The 21,147-nt window shown below is 40.7% G+C and overlaps 1 protein-coding gene across 7 annotated transcripts in view; it reads right to left on the bottom strand.

Moving 5' to 3' along the window:
• The window catches only part of LOC122563545 (KH domain-containing RNA-binding protein QKI), a 108,914-nt gene that overhangs the window by 63,113 nt on the left and 24,654 nt on the right, over positions 1–21,147 (bottom strand). For all 7 annotated transcript variants that reach the window (XM_043717416.2, XM_043717414.2, XM_087976761.1 and 4 more), the window contains exon 2: positions 19,873–20,015. In XM_043717416.2, the coding sequence (XP_043573351.1) occupies positions 19,873–20,015 (143 nt within the window). The remainder of the gene's footprint in view (positions 1–19,872; positions 20,016–21,147) is intronic.

The following is a 21,147-nucleotide window of genomic DNA, read 5'->3' as shown; positions in this document are numbered from 1 at the left end:
CGTGTGGACTTTCTGCACTCCATGGCTGTGCTTCTGGCATAGTTCACTCAACAACCAAGCATCCTTTTTGCCTGTAGTTGTTTGAAACCAGCATTTTTGCATTTATACTGATTGAGCACAAGGCAAAAAACACACTTTGGCAACATGTCTCTTTTCAGTAATCATGGCTGACTTTAAATCTAAACTCCACTTTCCTGCCTCTCATGTCTTAAGATATCCAAAATTATGTTGCGGATTTTCTACGGAGTATTCTGGAAATTTTCAAAGATTCAAAATTCTCACATTAAGGAACATTTGCATCTCGGTCCCAAATTCAGTCTTCTCATTCCAAGACTGTGCCTGTGTTCTAGACACATCAGCCAGGGAAACCTATATGTTAGTCAAGGCCCCTCAGAATGTTAGATTAATGCTCATTTTAGACTAATGCTCATTTTACTACACTCCAGAAAATATGACTGTCATTCCAGCAACAAAACTAACCTTCACAGCACGACTTCAAGTTTGTATCAACCCTTGCGTAGAAGTGAAAACAGCATACAGCCTGCAAGTGCCATCTCATGAAACACCTACAGCAATGCAACACTTTCAATACTTCGTTTTCCTAGGATCAACGTGCCTTTTGCCTTCTAAATTGCAGCACTTCTTGAATCAGTAAACCTAGCTTCCTTTTAAATAGCAACATCTTAGAAGTTTTGCACCTTTAACATTTTTTTCATTCTCATACTAAAGTTACTTCCCCACACTGTAGCTTGCCAACAACTGCCTTCTCTCTCAACCTGCCCCATGGCAGCTTGTGCCACCCTCAGTTTATATGTTTGCTAATGATACAAAGCCAATGTACTATTCTTGATCTTTTTCATCCAAATGGTAAGAGACATGATGATCTTTGTGGCACTACATTTACAGCCTGCCAGCTAGACAAATGCCCCATTTATCCCTAACCTGGTCAGTTAACCCATTCCCTAATATTACCACAATATCTCCAATCCCATGAACTCCTTAAGAGAATGTGTATGGGGTATAGCAGGTAGGGAAAAGAGTAAGTTCTGCGTTTTATGAAAAACAAGGATCAGCTGAGCATGTCTCAAATCATATAAGAACTTGCAGTTAACAAAGGGCTACTAGAGACAAGGGTAATAGGTTAACAAGGTGGAAAAGCATTCATTTTGTACAGCCATTCAACATATCGGAAGCATTCAGTATATAAGATCACTTTAACAAGATGAAAAGTATTCATATGTGAAGCCAGTTAAGGTTAAGAACATACATTGTGCAACGACAGATGGCTTAATCTTTACTATGACACTGATTATAACAGGAGAAAGTGAGGTCTGCAGATGCTGGAGATCAGAGCTGAAAATGTGTTGCTGGAAAAGCGCAGCAGGTCAGGCAGCATCCAGGGAACAGGAGAATCGACGTTTCGGGCATAAGCCCTTCTTCAGGCCCTTCCTGAAGAAGGGCTTATGCCCGAAACGTCGATTCTCCTGTTCCCTGGATGCTGCCTGACCTGCTGCGCCTTTCCAGCAACACATTTTCAGCACTGATTGTAACAGTCACCCAGTATGTATATTGCCTTATCGGAACTCTCATCTCTGTAAAATAACTATAATTCATTAAGAAACTACTCTTCCAAAGAAGACCATGAACTAATGTCTCTGTGCACATGGGAGATCGTTCTCTCTCCCTCCAGGGCTCGGAGGGAAGAAGGAGGTAAAACTACTGTCTGAGCTTTTTGCTCCGACTTTGGGGGGAGAAAACAGAATGGCACTTACATTGTGCACTAAAAACTTTGTTGCACTGCCTTTTGAAAACTTAGGTATGATGCAACTGATTCTAACCACTTCACTGATTCCATCTTCAAAAAAATCTGCCAAATGGTTTTATAAAAGGGAAAAGGCATGTTGAATCAGCCCAAAATCAGAGGGGATGGGGGAGGGGTAGAACATGATCGAGATCAATAAAATTATGAAAGGCTTAGGGAGGGTAGACAGGAAGAAACTTTTCCACTTGGAGGGATCAATGACTAGGAGACATGATTTTAAAAGGTAAGGGCAGAAAGCTTAGAAGAGATGAAGGGAAAAAGTTTTGAATCTGGAACGCACTGCAAGTGTGTGTTAGAGATAGAAACCCGCATGACATTTAACTATTGAGAAGTGAACATGATGCAAAGGCAGAGAGTTTTGGGCCAGTGTTGAAGAACTAGATTAGAACAATTAGGTAGTTGTTTTTGACCAACAACTACATAATTGGACTGAAAGACTTTTTCCTATTAGCTCACTGACATTATCATAAACACCTGGAACTGAACCTCATGTTAGGTTCAATCACTTCCAACTTTATGAAAAATCAGGAGGCCAAAGACCATCTGAGGCGCTATGCACAAGAAAGCTTCCTCCCATCCAGAAATCCACCTATGTAATATATCAAATCTTTAACTGTGGGCAGCACATAGATCTAAACTCAAATTTCACCAGTGCACAGGGAACACCGATGGCCCAGTGCCAACGTGCTCAGTGAAAGAGCTAAATTGCACGTGAAAACAAATTTTAAAAAAGAGAGAATTCTAGGCTGGCTTTTACTAAATTTAGCACAGCTACTTTTCATATTTTGCTATATCCCTTTCCTGATGTTTAAATTTGACTGTTTCTTTTTGGTATTCTCAGCCAGTCTCAGTCAACTGATTATTAAATTCAACCTGCTGCAACAATTTTTCAGACCAGCACAAAGAACACCTATCTTCCAGTCTGCCTGCCTAGCTACTGGAGACGATAATGCCAACATTGGAATTCTGCAATGTCACAGCATGGTGGTGACTGACATTTCTACATACTGCAGTCTGACCAAGTATCAGGTTTATATTCCACATTTAATAGCTGAAGTGTTATAACCAACTTCCAATTTACAAAAGAACACCCAACTAAACAGTTTTTCCAGAAACCCAGCCTGCAAGACATGGACTAACCAATTGCTCTCATTTCCACTGTATACACACACTAACCGCAGTCTACTTGAATAGGAAATACTGAGGGATATTCCCCATTGATCAATATAGAGGTCATTAAACTCTATGAATAAAAAGCTACAGAAAACTAGCTTGCAAACAAACAAAAACAAACATGGTTCAAACAGGGTCAATTTAGCTCTCCAAATGTAATAAACGAAAATATTATGTATGACGAATGACATGGTTGAGCCAGATGTAAATCGAGCTGTTACCTATGAAAGGTTTGCAATTAATGCTTTTAAGTGGGGAAAAGGGGAGCCCTCTACAGTAAAGAATTCCAGAGATTCAATATCCTCTGCAAAGATATTCCTCATCATTAGTCTCAAACATGCAACCTATTAGAGATTAGGCCCTCTTGTCCACATTTATCCTGCAAGTTCCACTTAAAATCTTGTATACAGCTGTTTCTCATTGTTCTGAGTATAGGCCCAAACAATTCAAGTCTGTAAAGGAGTCTCTCCGTACCCGATATCAGCCTCAAAACATTCTCTGGAGTACTTCCAATGCCAGTGTATCATTCCTTAGATGAAAAAGGGCACCAAAACAATTGTTCACAGTATTCCAACTGTGGTCTGATTAGTGCCTTGTATAATTTTAGCTAATTTTTAAAAAATACTGTATTCTCTTTGAAATAAAACCAACACCCTATTGGCTTTCTCTACTACCTGCTGAATCAGGATGCTAGCTTTGTGATTCAGGCAAGACGACGCCCAAGTCCCTGTGTTCTGTAGCCACATTTAGCTCCTCTATTCTTCGATTTGTGAATCAAAATACCTACAGGGCAAACAGAGCTCAGTCTGTACCAACCTCTTCGGTGCCTGGTAATAACTCAAGTGATAATTACCTGTCACCATGATGTCCAGTTCTTCTCACTAAAGTACATAATCTAATGTTTTCCCATGTTATATTCCACCTGTTAGTTGCCCTACTTCAAAAACCATGGGCTCTTACCTTAAGGTACCATAAATGAAGCTACTTATCAAACGTCTTTTAGAATATTGCATACAACTCTGGTCACCCTATTGGAAGATGATGTTGTTAAACTAGAAAAGGTTACAGAACAAATCTACAAGGGATTTCTTTTATGGCAGGGGATAGGAAGGAGATATGCTGGGGTTATTTTAGTTTAGGATACCTGGTCAGCATGGACAAAAGGGTCTGTTTCTGTGCTGTTGTACTATGACTAAACATTGCATCCACTATTTCACCTTTATCCTGATCTCTCTGATATGATTTCACCTTTAAGAAGCCACAATGGCTCTGCCTCATCATATAACACTTCTAAATATGCTTACATTTTTTTAGAATAACCTTTTTACATTTTCCAAATAATGGATGTTAAAGGTAACTGGCCTATAGTTGTCTGTTTTTTGTCTCTTTCCTTTTTAAATGAAGGCATTACATTGCTGCCTCAGCATCAGGAACCTGGGGTCGGTTCTAGCCTTGGGCAATTGTCTGTATAGAGTTTGCATCTTCACCCAGTGTCTGCAGGGCTTTCCTCTGTGTGCTGTCATTTCCTCCCCAGCCCAAAGATGTGCAGGTTAGGTGAATTCACCATGCTAAATCAACCCAGGAAGTTAAGTTGTCCTATTAAATACTTCTCTCAAGCCAGCGGCCTCCATTGCAGCAGCAGTGAGAGCATGGAGCAGGGGCTCCTGGGAAGCTAAATTTCCCTCTTAAGGCTTCTCATGAATAGGCGGAGTGAAGGCTCAACAGTAGTGGACACTGGCACAGGAATTGCTGGGCACGTGAACTGATATATTCAGGCTGTGAGTAAACTAGATACACTACACATGTAGTATCTCCCACCCGCTGTCCTCCTCTAACCAAAACAAAAGACCTTACCAACCCTCCAGACATGGTAAGGATTTTTCTCAGTTTATCCAATTTCTCTTGGCACTTTAGAGCAGAGGGGATAAGAGGCTAGGGCAGTTGCATTCTCCTCTTACAGGACGTGGGAGCCAAGGGTCACCACTGGTGTTCTGGCTGACTTCACCTGCAAGAAGTGCACCCTCACAGATTATGTTAAGGAACTGGAGCTGGATGAACTTCAGATCATTTGGGAGTCCAAGGAGAGGAGTTATAGATGTAATCACACCTAAGTTAGAGGACAAAGATAGCTGGGTGACCGTCAGGAGAGAGAAAGAGGGCAGGAGAAACTGAATATGCAGATCGTGCAGGGACCCCCTGTGGCTGTTCCCTTCAATGATAGGTATACTGTTTTGGGGTTTCTGGCACCAGGCATGGCCCTGTGGCTCAGAAGGGGAGGGGGAAAACAGGAGAGGCAAGAGTGATAGGCGATTCAAATAGTGACAGGAACAGACAGGAGATTGCAGTCACAAGCAAGACTACTTGATGGTATGTTTAACCTCATGGGTGCCAAGGTCAGGGATGTCTTGGATCGAGTCTACAGGATTCTTAAGAGGGAGAGCAGCCAGAAGTTGTGGTACACAATTTGTATTGATGACATAGGTAGGGGAAGGGAGGACGACATGGAGAAATATAGGGAGTTAGGTTGGAAGCTAGCAAGCAGGACGAGAAGATGAGTATTCTCAGGCTTGCCATCAGTGGCACGTGCTAGTGAGACTAAGAACAGAGAGCGAGTGCAGATGAACATATGGTTGCAAGGCTGGTGTAGGAGGGAAGCTTCAGCTATGTGAATCATTGGAATACCTTCAGGGAGGGTGATAAATAGGAAGGACAGGTTGCACCTCAATTGGGAAGGGCACCAATATACTGCGCAGGTGGTTTGCGAAAGCTCTACGGGAGGATTTAAACTAGACTGGCAGGGGGCAGAAACCTGAGCTACAGGTCAGATGTATCTAGTGAACAGTCAGATAAAGTGCGCAGAGTCTGAGAGGAGGGATAGGCACAGGCACTTGATAAGGTAAAGGTACAGTCAGTATGATGGTTTGAAGTGTGTTTATTGTAATGCTAGTATCAGGAATAAAGGTGACAAACTCACAGCATAGATCAGTACTTTGAACTGATGTTATGACCATTAGAGATTTGGATATCATAAGGGCAGAAATGGTTGTTGGATGTCCAAGGTTCAGATGTTTCAAAAAGAATGGGGGAGTTGCATTGGAGAAGTGGCAGTGCTAATTAGGCATAGTATCACAGCTGCAGGAAGGGAGATTGTCGAGGAGTCAGTATGGGAAAAAGTCAGAAACAGCAAAGCAACTGTCACTTTATTGGGAGTTTTCCACAGGACCCCCAGCAGCAACAGAGACACAGGAGTAGATATTGGGAGACAGATTTTGGAACGCTGTAGAAGTAATAGGGTTGTTGGCATGGGTGACTTTAACTTCCCCAATATTGATTGGAACCTTAGTTTATGTAGTCTTGCTTGTGACCACAATCTCCTGTCTGTTCCTGTCCCTATTTGAATTGCCTATCACTCTTGCCTCTCCGGTTTTCCTCCTCCCTTTCTGAGCCACAGGGCCATGCCTGGTGCCAGAAACCCCAAAACAGTATACCTATCATTGAAGGGAACAGCCACAGGGGGTCCCTGCACAATCTGCATATTCAGCTTTTTTCAAGTGTGGCCAGGGTGGGTTCGTGACACAATATGTAGATGGGCCAACTAGAGGGGAGGCCAGACTGGATTTGGTACTTGGCAACAAACCATGCCTGGTGTCAGAGCTCTTGGTGGGAGAGCATTTCAGTGTTAGGGATCACAACTCCCTGATCTTTACTATACTCATGAAGAGGGATAGGAGCATTCAGTACAGCAAAGTATTTAATTGGGGGAAGAAAATTACAATGCTTAGGCAGGAACTGAGGTACCTAAATTGGGAACAGATGTTCTCAGGGAAATGCATGACATAGGGGTGTTTAGGAAGCACTTGTTGATAGTGGGACAAACCTGTCTAGCACTGAGGCAAGGAAGGGATGGTAGGTTGAAATAACCTTAGGTGACAAGGGATGTGGAACATCTAATCAAGAGAAAGAAGGAAGCTTAAGACTGAGGAGCCAAGGATCAGACAGAGCTTTACAGGGTTACAGGTCGCCAAGAAGGAAGTGAAGAATGGACTTAGGAGAGCTAGAAGCGGTTATGAAAGAGCTTTAGCAGATAGGATTAAGGAAAACCCTAAGGTGTTCTACACTTATAAGGAACAGAATGGCCAGACGAAGGTAGTACCAATCAGGGATAGTGGAGGGAACTTGCGCCTGGAGTCAGAGGAAGTGGGGGAGGTCCTTAATGACTACTTTCCTTCAGTATTCACTATTGAGAGGGACCTTGACATTCAAGGACAGCATGAAACAGACTTCTGCGAGAACAGTTTGATGTTAGGAAGGAGCATGTGCTGAAAATTTTGAAAAACGTAAGGATTGATAAGTTATCGAATCAAATGGGATATACCCTAGGTTACTACTAGAAGCGAGGGAAGAGATTTCTGCATTTTTTGTGATGATTCTTGCGCCCTCACTGTCCACTGAAATAGTGCCAGATTATTAGAGGGTGGCAAATGTTACTCCCTCGTTCAAGGGAATCGGGATAATCCTGGGAATTATAGACCAGTTAGTCTTAAATCAGTGGTGGGAAGAGGATTGGAGAGAATTCTGAGACTGATTTATGAATACTTGAAAAATCAGTTTGATTAGAAATAGTCAACATGGCTTTAAGGGGCAGGTCCTGCCTCTCTAACCTTATTGAATTCTTTGAGGATGTAACTGAACACTTCAAAAGGCAGAGCAGTGAATGTGGTGTATATGGATTTTAGCAAGGCGTTTGATAAGGTTCCCCATGGTAGGCTTATTCAGAAAGCAAGGAGGCACAGGATACAGGGAAATCTGGCTGTCTGGATACAGAATTGGCTGGCCAATGGAAGGGTGGTGGTAGATGGAAGTACTCAGCCTACAGCTTAGGTGACTAGTGGTGTTCCGTAGGGTTCAGTTCTGGGACCTCTACTCTTCGCGAATTTTATAAATGACTTGGAAGAGTAGGTTAGTAAGTTCACCAACAACACAAAGCTTTGAGGAGTTGTGGGTAGTGTGGAGGACTGTGTAGGTTGCAACAGGACATTGACAGGATGCAGAACTGGGTTGATAAGTAGCAGATGGGAGTTCAGCCTGGGGGAAAAAAAAGTGTGAAGTCATTCACTTTGGAAGGTCAAATTTGAATGCAGAATGCAGGGTTAAAGACAGGATTCTTGGCAGTGTGGAGGAACAGAGGGATCTTGGGGTCTATGTTCAGAGATCCCTCAAATGTGCCACCCAAGTTGATAGGGCTGTTAAGGTGGTGCATAATGTGTTGGCTTTCATGAGCAGGGGAACTGAATTTAAGTGCAGTGAGGTTATGATGCAGCTCTATACCACCCCGGTTAGACCACCCTAGGAATACAGTGTTCAGTTCTGGTCACCTCATTATAGGAAAGACATGGAAACTTTAGAGACTGTACAGAGGAAGATTTACCAGGATTAGATTAGATTAGATTACTTTACAGTGTGGAAACAGGCCCTTCGGCCCAACAAGTCCACACCGACCCGCCGAAGCGCAACCCACCCATACCCCTACATTTACCCCTTACCTAACACTACGGGCAATTTAGCATGGCCAATTCACCTAACCTGCACATCTTTGGACTGTGGGAGGAAACCGGAGCACCCGGAGGAAACCAACGCAGGCACGGGGAGAACGTGCAAACTCCACACAGTCAGTCGCCTGAGGCGGGAATTGAACTCGGGTCTCAGGCGCTGTGAGGCAGCAGTGCTAACCACTGTGCCACCGTGCCGCCGGATGTTGCCCGGACTGGAGGGCACGTCTTAAGAAAGACTGAGGCAGCTAGGGTTTCTCATTGGAGCAAAAGGAGGATGAGAGGTGACTTGATAGAAGTGTACAAGATGTTGAGAGCCACAGAGTGAATAGCCAGAGACATTTTTCCCATGGTGCAAATGTCTATCACAAAGGGGCATAATTTTATAATGATTGGAGGAAGGTTTAGGGAAGATGTCAAAGGTAGGTTTTTTAAAGTATGGGGTGGGTGTGTGGAATGCACTGCCAGCAATGGTAGTTGAGTCAGATACATTAAGTGACTCTTGGATAGGCTGATCTTAGAGTAGGATAAAAGGCCAGCACAACATAGAGGGGCAAAGGGCCTGAACTGTTCTAGTATCCAGGGATGTGCAGGCTAGGTGAATCAGCCATGACAAATGCAAGGGGTTACAGGGACTTTGGGGGTGGGGGTTATCTCCACACTTGGGATTCTATGAAAAAAAGTGATCACCAATCAATTCTTTAGCATTTAAATGTGTGGAATGGCAGCAGCATCTGAAATGCAAAAAACTTTCCATGCAACTATTCACTATAAAGTTAAGAAGAAATGCAAAATTAGTGGCTATAAGCTATGGCAAACAATGCTTAGCTGAAATCAGATTTTAAATAAAAAGTTATCTTTTAGTACAAATGTCAACTCTATAGAAAGTAGTTTCAGATTGGACCTGCAGCAATCAACCATTCAAAAGCAGTTAGACTCCTTGACAGATTTTGCAAAAGATGTCTAACTAGTTTAACAAACTGTGCTAAGAGAAGTTTGTATAATGGTGGATGTTTAACAGTACACAAAGCCTATAGGCAGAATCATTTACAATTCTATACATTAAAGGCATGAAGAAAATCAAACACAACAGCAATGAAGAATAAAAACTTGAATTCAAGTGGGAGTCAGGTCACAGATATTCATTATAATCTGGTAATTGCCAACTTTTTCTAGTTTTAAGTCATGAATTGAAAGCTCTCACACAGATACTGCCTGATCTGCTATTTCCAGGATTTCTTCTAGAAATTCCACAGCAAAATTAGAGAATAATATAGATGAACTGTTAATCTAGATTCTTCCCCCTCTTTGAACAGTCAGCTTTTTTCCCCATACACTTTCTACCTATACCATCTAAGATACCAGCGACAAAACCTTAAGGTGCTGAATAGGCTTAAATGTCATTAATAATGTTTAGAAGGAATCGCATATCTTTACAGTGCCTTCACATAATACCCTAGATCTACTAACATCGGTTGACTGCCTCCAGGACATGTACCTTTTCACAACTTTGGAAATCAAAAATAAGTTTGATACAAATTCAATTCAAGGTCACCAGTGCCAAAATAACAATTCTAAAAAATAACTGGTGATAAACACAAAAAAGCTCATGGGGATCAAAATTGCAGTGTTGCAAATTCATGCAGTGACAGGAATGTTCGAGGAGATATATTTCTGTTTGTGAATCAGTCTACTTATTACTAATTGTAAAAGAAAAAGATTTTCTAAATAGGGATTTGAAAGATATTTTACAAACTCAGTAGCTTGCATATTCCTACAACCACAAACAATTTTCATGCAAAAAAGAAAACTGAAGACTACACATGCAACACTTTTAGCCCCACCATACCTAACTACTAATTTCAAATGTGTTTTAATTAAATTTCAACAAGCAGATAAGCCTTCACAAAATGTTTGACTTAAGAACCTGAGCAAGGAAAATCCAGGCTCCTGATTTCAAATGACCAATCTCAAAAAGGAGGACAAGTCTCCCCACTGCAGCTTTTTTCTCATGTCCCAATTATGCAGATCTTCAAAATGAACATTGCTCAGACAGAAGGAAAATGAATTCATATTTCCATTATCTGCAGCAAGCTCCCTTGATTTTGGAAGAACAAACCTAAGTCAAAGTTTTAGCATGGTATGCTACATGGACATAAAGGCTGCATTATTTTCAGTCACGTTAGATAGGTCAAGAATGCTTGCTCAGATGAGATGCACCTCATAACTGGTTAGTATTTGCTACAAGATCAAACTGTCTGCAAGAGAAACTGAAATGTCTTACACAAAAAAACTGACCAACAATTTCTCAAATCTGATACAACTCCCTGCAATATACTTTTCTGGTCTGGGGTCAATCAACTGCTCTTCCCCATAACTTACATTTAGCCTCAAGTGACTGATTCAGTAATAATTTATCAACTACAAAGCTAAACTTTATTAAATAATTTCAATTCACAGCTTGAATGTACAGCAACACCTTAGTATTTATTAATGCAACCAAAGCTGACTTGATCATCAGGAGCTCCAAGTAAATAAGACACAGTCAAGCAAAATGAGAAATTTGTCATGTTAAATTATTTGGAGAAAATCAACTACATTGAGTTTTCAAAAGTAACTATTTGTGATTTTTATAAGTCTGTGATACAAGTTTATTTTATTCTTCTTATTCCACTTATGCTCCAGAGCCCCACATATTTACCACCATTCTTTACCTTCTCAATCTTGTTGACAATGGTCATTCTATGAGGAAGGGGAAAGATGCAAAGCAGTAAGAAATGCTCAAGCATCCTTAAATCAGAGGCTGAGATAGCACTAGAATTTGAATAGTGCTAATCACACAATGTTGTTCATTACTTTATCTTTTAGTGAGAAAAAAAGTGATCCGTTACAGGTCTAATGAAAAGTGCAAACAGATGGTTCAAAACAGTTTGATAGATTGCGGTAGTGAGCCAAATGCTATTCAGAATGCTTCCTCCACCAAGAGGAGGTAGATTAACTTCCATTTGAAGTCCATAGGTATTGACCGACTTCATTCTGTACTAGATGATTCTAACATTTAATGCCAGGCTAAAGGCAAGCGCATCAAATTTACATGGCTCATGCAGGAAGTCAGTGGTTAACCCATACTGTGATTAGAAGTACAAGTCAATAATAGAAACAACTTTCAAAAAACAAAAATCACCACAGGCTTCAAATCTGGAAACCCAATGCATTCCCAGAGAAAGACTTCAAAAATCTGCTAACAACATAGCTCAAAATAATCTGGCAAATGTGTGCAATGTATACAACATGCCACAGCTTTACTCTCTTCTCCCAACTAAAAATATCCCAATAACATCTTGTGGAATATTTTAATATTTTAAAGCATGCCAAATAAAATTAGAATTCAGTACAAGCTCTTTAGTAAAAATCAGTGAAACCCAAAATGCTTCCTACATTTCCAAAAAACTAACCACATACCCATACAGGCCTTTAGTCAGGCAGGCTTGTCGTGTTTGATTAACCAAACTTTAGCCAGAGTCATATTGTAATATGAAAAAAAAGAGGGAACATTTGATTTAAGGGAGTGCATTAAAATATTACATTTTCATGTAGCGTCTAGATTTTAAGAAAAGAGGCCAGTCGCATTTGCAGCTTTACTTTGCTTTATAATTGAACAATTTTGTGTCTTTCAGATTTGTCCTTTTAACCGTCAGAAGATAATTGATGTCAAAACATATCAACAAATCACGAACAAGATTTAACATGACAACATTAGCTGAATGTAATTTTTTGACTTGAGCAAGGTCCTCATCCCATTTCCTTGTGCACATTAAAACTTTTCCATAAAAGTCCAAACTAGATTTGAGATGCAACTCAGCAAATCTAACTGTTCTCCACATATTTGTAAACCAAAACCTATTCCAATCGGATGGATAAAAGGATTTATATCTTAAAATTGTTCTGTACACCCCTCAAAGTCTATAATGTATCACAATATTTTTTCCTAACCCCTGAATGCATTGTCTGTAATCAGGATGACATATTTAAAGCAAATAAAATGGTCGTTTATTGTTTTACCATGTCTTTTTGAAGGTATCACCCCTTATCTCACTGGTCAGTACAAATGCAATAACTTCGTTTTCATAGATCTACTAAAACTATTCAGGTGGATAAGTATAGTGAAACAGTCCTAGATATTTATCAGAGGCTGCAGAATAGCAAAATATAGAAAATGAATTACATTTTGCATTTAAGGCTGTAACCTTCATACTATCATGCAAATCATGGCTAAAAACATTCAAGTCAAGATCAGGCAATTAAAATAAATGAAAGTGAGGGAGACAACTTAATTTTTTTATTTAACCTATTTTTCTAATCAACCTGTTCAGAGATTTATTACACATTTAGAATAAGGAACAATACAGCACATGAAAAGGCCATTCAGCCCTCAAAGCTTGTGCTGACATTTTGCCCTTCCACACTACTTTTCATTTGCAGAATCCATACCCCTCTATTCCCTTCCTATTCATGTATTCATCAGGTGTTTCTTGAATGCTGCTATCCATCAGAGGTTTCCACCACCTCTGGCAGCACATTCCAGGCAATCACTGCCCTTCATGTGAAAAATCTTACCTTGCACATCTCAAACTTCACCCCAACTCTCTACCACGTTTCTCCTCCAAGCCTCCCAACACTTCAAACCCATGTCCCCTAGTTATTAACTCCTCCACCCTGGGGAAAAAAGCCTCCTACTTTCCATGCCATTCACAACCTTATAAACTTCTATCAGGTCACCCATCAACTTTCTGCGTTCCACTGAAAACAAACCCGGTCTATCTTTTCTTCATAGCTAAAATCCCCCTATAACCAAGCAGCATCCTGGTAAACCTTTTCTGTACCTTCTGCTATGCATCCACATCCTTCTGGCAGTATGGTGAGCAGAACTGTAAGCAATATTCCAGGTTTGGCCTAACTAAAGTTCTATAAAGCTGCAGTGTAACTGTCTGTCCTTATACTCAATGACCCTTCCAATGAAGGCAAGCATGCCACAGGCCTTTATTTTTTAAACTACCTTATCTACCTGCATTGCCACCTTCAGCTGTGGACCCACACACCCAGATGCCTCAGCATATCAATACTCTTAAAGGCTCTGCCATTCACTGCATATCTTTCTATCTGTACTTGACCTTCCCAAATGCATCAGCTCATTTGTCCAGATTCAACTCCATCTGCCATTTTTCTGCCCATGCCTCCAACTGATTTATATCCTGTATCCTGACAATCCTCACTCTCCACAACTCCAATTTTTGGATCATCTGCAAGATTACACCAGCTGTTTTCTTCCAATTCATTTATGTAGGCCACAAAGAGATCCCAGCTCTGATCCCTGTGGAACACTAGCCACAACCCCCCCATTCCAAAAAGCATCCTTCCACCACTACCATCTGTCTCTCTGACAGAGCCAGTTCTGTATCCATCTTGCTGACTCACCCCTAATATTACGTGACTTCGGTTTCTGCACCAGTCTGCCATGAGGGACCTTGTCAAAGACTTTACTGAACTCCATGGAGACAATCACTTTTCCCTCAACCATTTTTGTCACATCCTCAAAAAACTCAAGTTAGTAAGGCACTACTTTCCCCTCTGGAGCAGGTGGAACTTTGATCCAGGCCTCCCAGTACAGGGGCAGGAACTCTGTCACAAGGCAACCCAACAAAGAATAGTTTGCAAAGTCGTCTGCTTATCTATGTAGGTGAAATTGCAAATCAAGCTAACCTAAAATCTATTCAGCAGCTCACCATGCAATCTACTTTAGAAACCTGCATCAGCCAGGTTTGATTAGTAGGAAACATCTGTACTACCATAGTCCAATACAATCACCAGAAATTCAAATATTTCAGTCAAATTAAGGGTTTATAGTTGTTTTTCTTTCCCCAGCCTCAAAACTAGAAGAGCTCAAACTCAAGTCACAAGTAACCATTTGGCACCTTGCCCAACAGCAATTTTTAAGCAACTACTTACCCACTGGAGACATTACAGCTGAAATAAACAGTACCCTCGGAATGGAATCGGGACAATCAGAAACATTAATCCATTTACCTTGTTGATTAATCTGACTTAAGGGTTATAAAATACAATTTTGCAGAATCCAGCTGAGAACAGTTAACTCAATACATTAAAATCAAGCCTAGGCTTGTGGTAGTGGTAGTGTCCCTACCCTGGAATGGAAAGTCTGGGTTCAAGGCCCACTACAGAGGGGTGTAAATTCTCTGAACAGGTTGATTAGAAAAATAGGTTAATTTCGCGTGTGGAACTCTTGTGGTGCAGTGGTACAGCCCTTGCACTTGGAGGCTTGGGCTCAAGACCCACCTGCTCCAGAGGTGTGCAACATCCATGAACAGGTTAATTAGAAAAAAAAAGTTAAATAAAAGTTTAAAAATTAAAGTCAAGCCTGAGCCCTCGTGTCATTGTGATAGAGTCCCTACCACTGGACCAGGAGGTCCAAGTTCAAGAGGCACCAGAGGCATAGAATCTCTGAATTGGTTGAAGAAATAGGGTGACACCAGTTTTAATGGCCTCTTTTGGCAGTAATGTTGCCCTACCCTGGATCAGGGGTGCCTGAGTTCAAGTCCCACCTATTCCACAGGTGTGCACTAACATCTCTGAACATGTCGATTTGAAAATAAATTTAGAATCAAGCCTAGGTACGTGTAGTGCAGAGGTAAAGCCCCTGGATTAGGCAGCTTGGTTTCAAGGTCCGTCTGCTCCAGGAGAGGTGTAATAACATCCCTGAATAGCTTGATTCAAAAGTAAGTTTAAATCAAGGCTTGCTAATTCAGGAATAGTTTCACCACAAATGCAAAGTGGACTATTTATGCAGTTTACAAAATCATTAACATTCACAAATATGTCTGAAAATATGCCCATCCGCTCAAATAAATCTAATCCTTAAGAGAGCAAATATTTTGAATTTGCACCAGTATGAACTTGGTATCAGTTTGGGCAGCTGTTTCAGTCTTGTAATTTGGAAGATCTGGGGACAAACACCATTGCAGCATCTCAAAGTTATAAAGCAGACATTTCAGTCTGGAGAATGCAATCTTGTCAAAGCTGCCAAGGGAGTCTCTACTCAGCTTGACATAATAAACCCCAAGTACAGGTAGTTTATCAAGTACTATGGTCAAATCCCTTAAACAGCAAAATAATGCAGACTCTCATTCAAGAAATAAAATGTGATTATGTCACAAATTCTGTTGTACATGCCTTTAAAACATTGATTATACCTCAGTGGAAATTCATATTTGTGCACCACTTGAAGAGGAACGTTAAAGAACTGTGCGAAAAATAGCTGTCTTTGATACCATATTCTACTCCAAGAGCACCAATATTGCCTGCATTTTCCAGTTTATCAGTCACCGCACAAACGTCATTTCAGTACATCAGTCCATAACTAAATTGTTTCTGCAAATCTAACCATATATCTATCTGAAATCTCAAGTATGGCACACTTTTAAAGGTTCATCATGTTAATTCATGATTGCAGCTTCTTTGGTATGTAGATAACATCTCCATATCTGCTGTGCAATTTAATAGTCTACAACTGAATGCCAACAAAATCTTTGGGAACTTCATAGACATAGGCCTCAGATCCATGTGGCTACATTTTATGACATAGCTGCTGGCACACATGTTCAGCAGCTTTAGAAAAAGAAGTCAGTTAATCCTTTACTCCAAGTAACATTTCAATGCTGACTCATACATTTGGATGACCAGAATATTCACAACATTTTCAGTCCTGGCTCAATGTGTGGTAATGACAGTGATGGAGGGAAGAGTGCCCCTGAACAACAATCCCTTAAGAATCCTGAAAGGGTTGGGGAAGACTTATTTTGTAGTATCATACCAACTAGCAGATAATTATGCTTTGGAAGATGGAGCAAGGCAAGGATAAAGTGGAAACCTGCCCTTCCTAACCTAACATTATCACAGATTTGGAAGCAGGAAGGGATGATAGATGTACTTATATTGAAACAGAAGTCAAAGATCCTGTCAGACATGGCAAATACAAGTCTCTCCTGGGGAGAGCAAGCAAGTCACTTGCCATGGAGGTTACATTAGCAGGAAAGACATTAGCAGGACAGGAAAACTCAAAAGGAACGGTGTTCTTACAGGGAGGTGACAAGGCCAAAGGAAGGTCAACTTTTAGTGGATATGATAACAGATCTCTACAAACTAGACTTAGTTCAGACAAGTTGCAAAACAGAGAGGAGTTGACTGCATTAGGAACAAAAATAACAAATAGAATAGCTAAAGGGTCACCGGATTCTACATTAACTCCACTTTGCCTTCAAGTTGCCAAACCTAAGTTTTGCCAGCTATTTGTTTCAGATCTTCAAAATCTGTAGTGGTTTTATTCTCGTGACTGCTGTTTTCCAATGTATTGGAATCCATATGGCTGAAAATCCAAGTGGGACTGAAAGAAATAAATTAGTTTCATATCTTACAAAGAGGTTGACATCCCCATAAGTACTAGGAGAAAGTGAGGACTGCAGATGCTGGAGATCAGAGCTGAAAATGTGTTGCTGGAAAAGCGCAGCAGGTCAGCCTGAAGAAGGGCTCATGCCCGAAACATTGATTCTCCTGCTCCTTCGATGCTTCCTGACCTGCTGCGCTTTTCCAGCAACACATTTTCATCCCTGAGTACATATGGGTTACCAAAACACCTTTTAGGTGGAAGGGGTGTTAAAGGACAAGTTGTTCAATGCAAAGGTCAGCCAAGCAATAACTGGTAGGAACCAGTTGATCCATTTAAGAGGAGACACCTTGAGGCTCACTAGGTAGCAAGATTGATGTCCATGGTGAAGAGAAGACAATTAGGATTGAGAAACGAAGAACCATTAAAAAATTGTTACAAGGCATGGTGAGGCAGTAGCCTAGTAACATTATCACTGGGCTAGTAATCGCAAGGCTCAGGCTAATGATCTGGTGATGTGGTTTCAAATCTCATCTTGGGGGATGAGGTTTGAATTAAGAAAAATCTGGATTTAAAAAGCTGGCCTAATGGTTATCGTGTAACCACTCAATTGTTGTAAACATTCATCGTTCATTAAACCCAAGGAAAGAAGCTAGTTATTCCTACCCAATCTGTCCTGTGACTCCAGACCCCAAAGCAATGTGGTTAACTCTTAACTATCCTATGGCAATTTGGGATGGGCAATGAATCCTGAGCTAGCCAGCGATGACATCAAGAGAGAAAAAAAGGAATAAAAAAGGGACAAGGCGAGAGAGGGGGACAGAAAACAAAAGTAGAAACAATGACTGAAGTTATCAACTACAGTCAGCTCTGCTATAACACTAATTCTGTTCTCCTGCAATCCCATGTTAAGAAAATCATGTAATAGCAGCACGATTTAAATTAATGGGGCCGGAAATTGCGTTATAACCAATACAGGCTTTAAAGGCTTGGGCTTTAGAAACTGTCCTCAATTCATTAATGTTATATTGAATTTGCATTAACAAAACACACGTTACAGAAGAACTGCCTGTATGCTGACACTAGTTCTATTTTAAAGAAAACTTTACATTACCACAGGTTGTGCAATCATATGGCATCTCAAAAGAGGTATGGATCTACAAGTTCATTTCAAAATTAGTGCACCTTTACTACAAGTGAAGTGACAAAGCAAGATTTTAGGATATCCCAGGGGTTTGTCCTCCATTCAACCTCCAAAACAGTACACCATCAACACTCAGATTTCATCACTCTCTTCAGTATAATTATTAGCTGTATCATGGCCTCTTCATTGACTATGCCCTTCAGAAGTGAAATTAAATTTTGTTTATTTAAATTCTCTGCAATGCAGAGGCACAAATTATCCAGGAACACGTTCAAATTAACCACACAATTCAGGAATAGAAATACAAAATCAGATTGCCGTAAAAGCTCAACAGTTTCACCATTATCCTTCAGTAAAATAATTGTTTACATTTACTTCATCTGACCCGTGACGGCAACCAAAATGAGCATTAACTTTAACTACCACCTGAAAACATACTACAAATCACTCAGATGCAAAGCAATGCACCATCTTTTCACAATCGCTGACCTAGTCAGTAGACATACATCTCACGTGATTAAGAAAAAAACAAAGCAGGAGTCTGATTTATGGGGCCCAATTATCTGTGAATCACACAAGTCCCTTTCTCCTTTGCCACTGAAAGTTCAGCAGATATTGTACTGAATTCAAGATAATTTCTTTAGCCATTTCATTGCTTTCATTTGTACTTTATTTAATCACCAGATTCTCATGGTATTTTCCTTCACCCTGTAGATATCAGTCTGCATGTAGGCAACAATTCACTGCATTCTAACATGGTTGCAGTTTTACAACCAAATCACTGACAGACAAGAGTCAGTATTTTACATGGGATATACAGAGCAGAGGTACAGAGGACAAGTCTACTAGTCCTATGATCCAGAAAAGGGCAAACCAACAGCAATTGGGAATACATGGATCTAATTTTTAAAAACGTACAGTAAAAGCTGGCCCTAGAGGGGTGATAGCACAGGAAGCCAGGATTCAAGTCCCACCCTCTGCAGTATTGTGTAATAAACATCTGGACAAGTTGATCAGAAATAAAGGGTCTTATGGTGCAGTGGGGTAGTATTCCTACCTGAGGCAGGTGGTCTGGGTTCAATGCCCACTTGCTCAAGAGGTGTCATAACATATCTGAACAGGTTAATTACAAATATCTAAAAGATTGTGCCAGCTGCCTTTTCATTTCAATGCATTGAGTCAAAAGCTGCATACAATATCTAAATATCAATGGAAATATTTTTACAGCATGAATTTTGAAATTGTTTCCACAAGACTGTATACAAAGTTTTCAATAAACGCTTGTTTCAGAGTATGCCCTATTTATGAAGGCAGATGAGTACAGAGGAACCTTGATTATCTGAACAAGATGGGCAAGCAGTATTTAGTCCGGATAATTGATTGTTAAAATGATTCAATGCCTCTCCCCTGGGGCTCAATCCTTTTTCCTCACACTGCCTGCCTTTCTTCCTGTGTCTCAAGGCTTCTTTCTGAGCAGACACTTGTATATGAAGGACCTGCAGCATTGCTGAAGCCCCCAGCCTCACCCATCATTTCAATGGGATCGACACAGCAAGCACTTGCTAAGTTGACTCCCCATACAGGAGACTAGGCAGCAGCACATTGCCCATGAGCACCCCCTCACCCCCCACACCAACGCTCCTCTGTATATAGAAAACCTGTTAAATATTCCACAGCTTCTTCGAAAACAGTGTCTGACACACAAACGCCAAAAGAGAATACTTACATCTGGATACTCTTTCACAGGCACAAATAATTTTTCTTGTAACTGCATAATAGGTCCTATGGGTTCTGGTAGGTCCATTGGCAGCTTGTCCACAAGGCCATTCATTGTGTCAGTATACATGTCCTTTCTTACTCTGCTTATTTCTGTAAAAGAAAAAAGTCAAATTTTAAACTACTCAAAAGAGAAAGCTCAGAAACAAAAACAGTTTGATGTATCAAAGACAATAAAATCAAGCCTTCACAAAGCCAATTTTAGCTTGCAAGAGTGTCTATGGACAAAATATTGCATGGTGAAATCATGTCCCATTTGATGCTCCCAACAGCTTCATTAACACTCTCAGAAGTAATCTCCAGGCAGGTGACAGGATGGGAATGGTTTGCATTCAGTGCAGCTACATCCACAATCTTACAGTTCAATAACTGGAGACAAAACTTTAAATAACGCTAACCTGAATAAAGTGAGAGAACAACACCTCTTCGAAACATTTGATGTGACAGCACAAATTTGAGATTTTTAGTTGAATTTAGAACACCCAGTGGAAGTTAATGCAGTGTTGATGAAAATCAGACATAAAACCAAACTAAACTGTCACTAGCAAAGTCAGTCACAACACAAAGACCCCTTTGGTCCAAGTTGCCCTTGCCAACCAAGTTTCCCAATCTAAACCAGTCCCACTTGCCACAGTTTGGCCCATATCATTAAACCTTTCGTAGTCATTTCCTTATCCAAAGATCTTTAAATGCTGCAACTGTACCTACATCTACCACTTCCTTTGGCAATTCATTCCATGAATGAACCGCGCTCCAAAAAAAATTGTCCTTCTGGTCCCTTTAAATCTCTCCTCTCACCTTAAATATATGCCCTCTAGTTGTGAATTCCCTCCACTTTAGCCATGTCCCTCATGACTTTATAAGCCTCCATAAAAAGGTAACCCCACAACTTATTCTCCAATGAACAAAGTCCCAGCCTATTCTTAACTCTAAGCCTTCAGTCCCAGTAACGTCTGGTAAAATCTTTTCTGAACCCCCTAATTAAACAATATCCTTCCGAATCAGGGTGACCAGAACTGCACTGTACTCTAAAAGTGGCCTCACCAACATCCTCTATTTCATACCACCCCTACATTTTGGAGGCAGGCCATTCAGCCCAATGAGTACACACCAATATTCCAGAGAGCATTCCACTCAGGCCTATCCCATCCCTATAACCCTACATTCGCCATGATTAATATAGCTAGCATGAACATGCCTGGACACGATGGGCAATTTAACATGG

This window comes from Chiloscyllium plagiosum, unplaced genomic scaffold, assembly GCF_037043375.1.
Source record: "Chiloscyllium plagiosum isolate Xiang-an unplaced genomic scaffold, Cpla_swu_hap1 HiC_scaffold_30, whole genome shotgun sequence".
Lineage (NCBI taxonomy): Eukaryota > Metazoa > Chordata > Chondrichthyes > Orectolobiformes > Hemiscylliidae > Chiloscyllium > Chiloscyllium plagiosum.
This window is presented reverse-complemented; position numbering and strand designations above follow the sequence as displayed.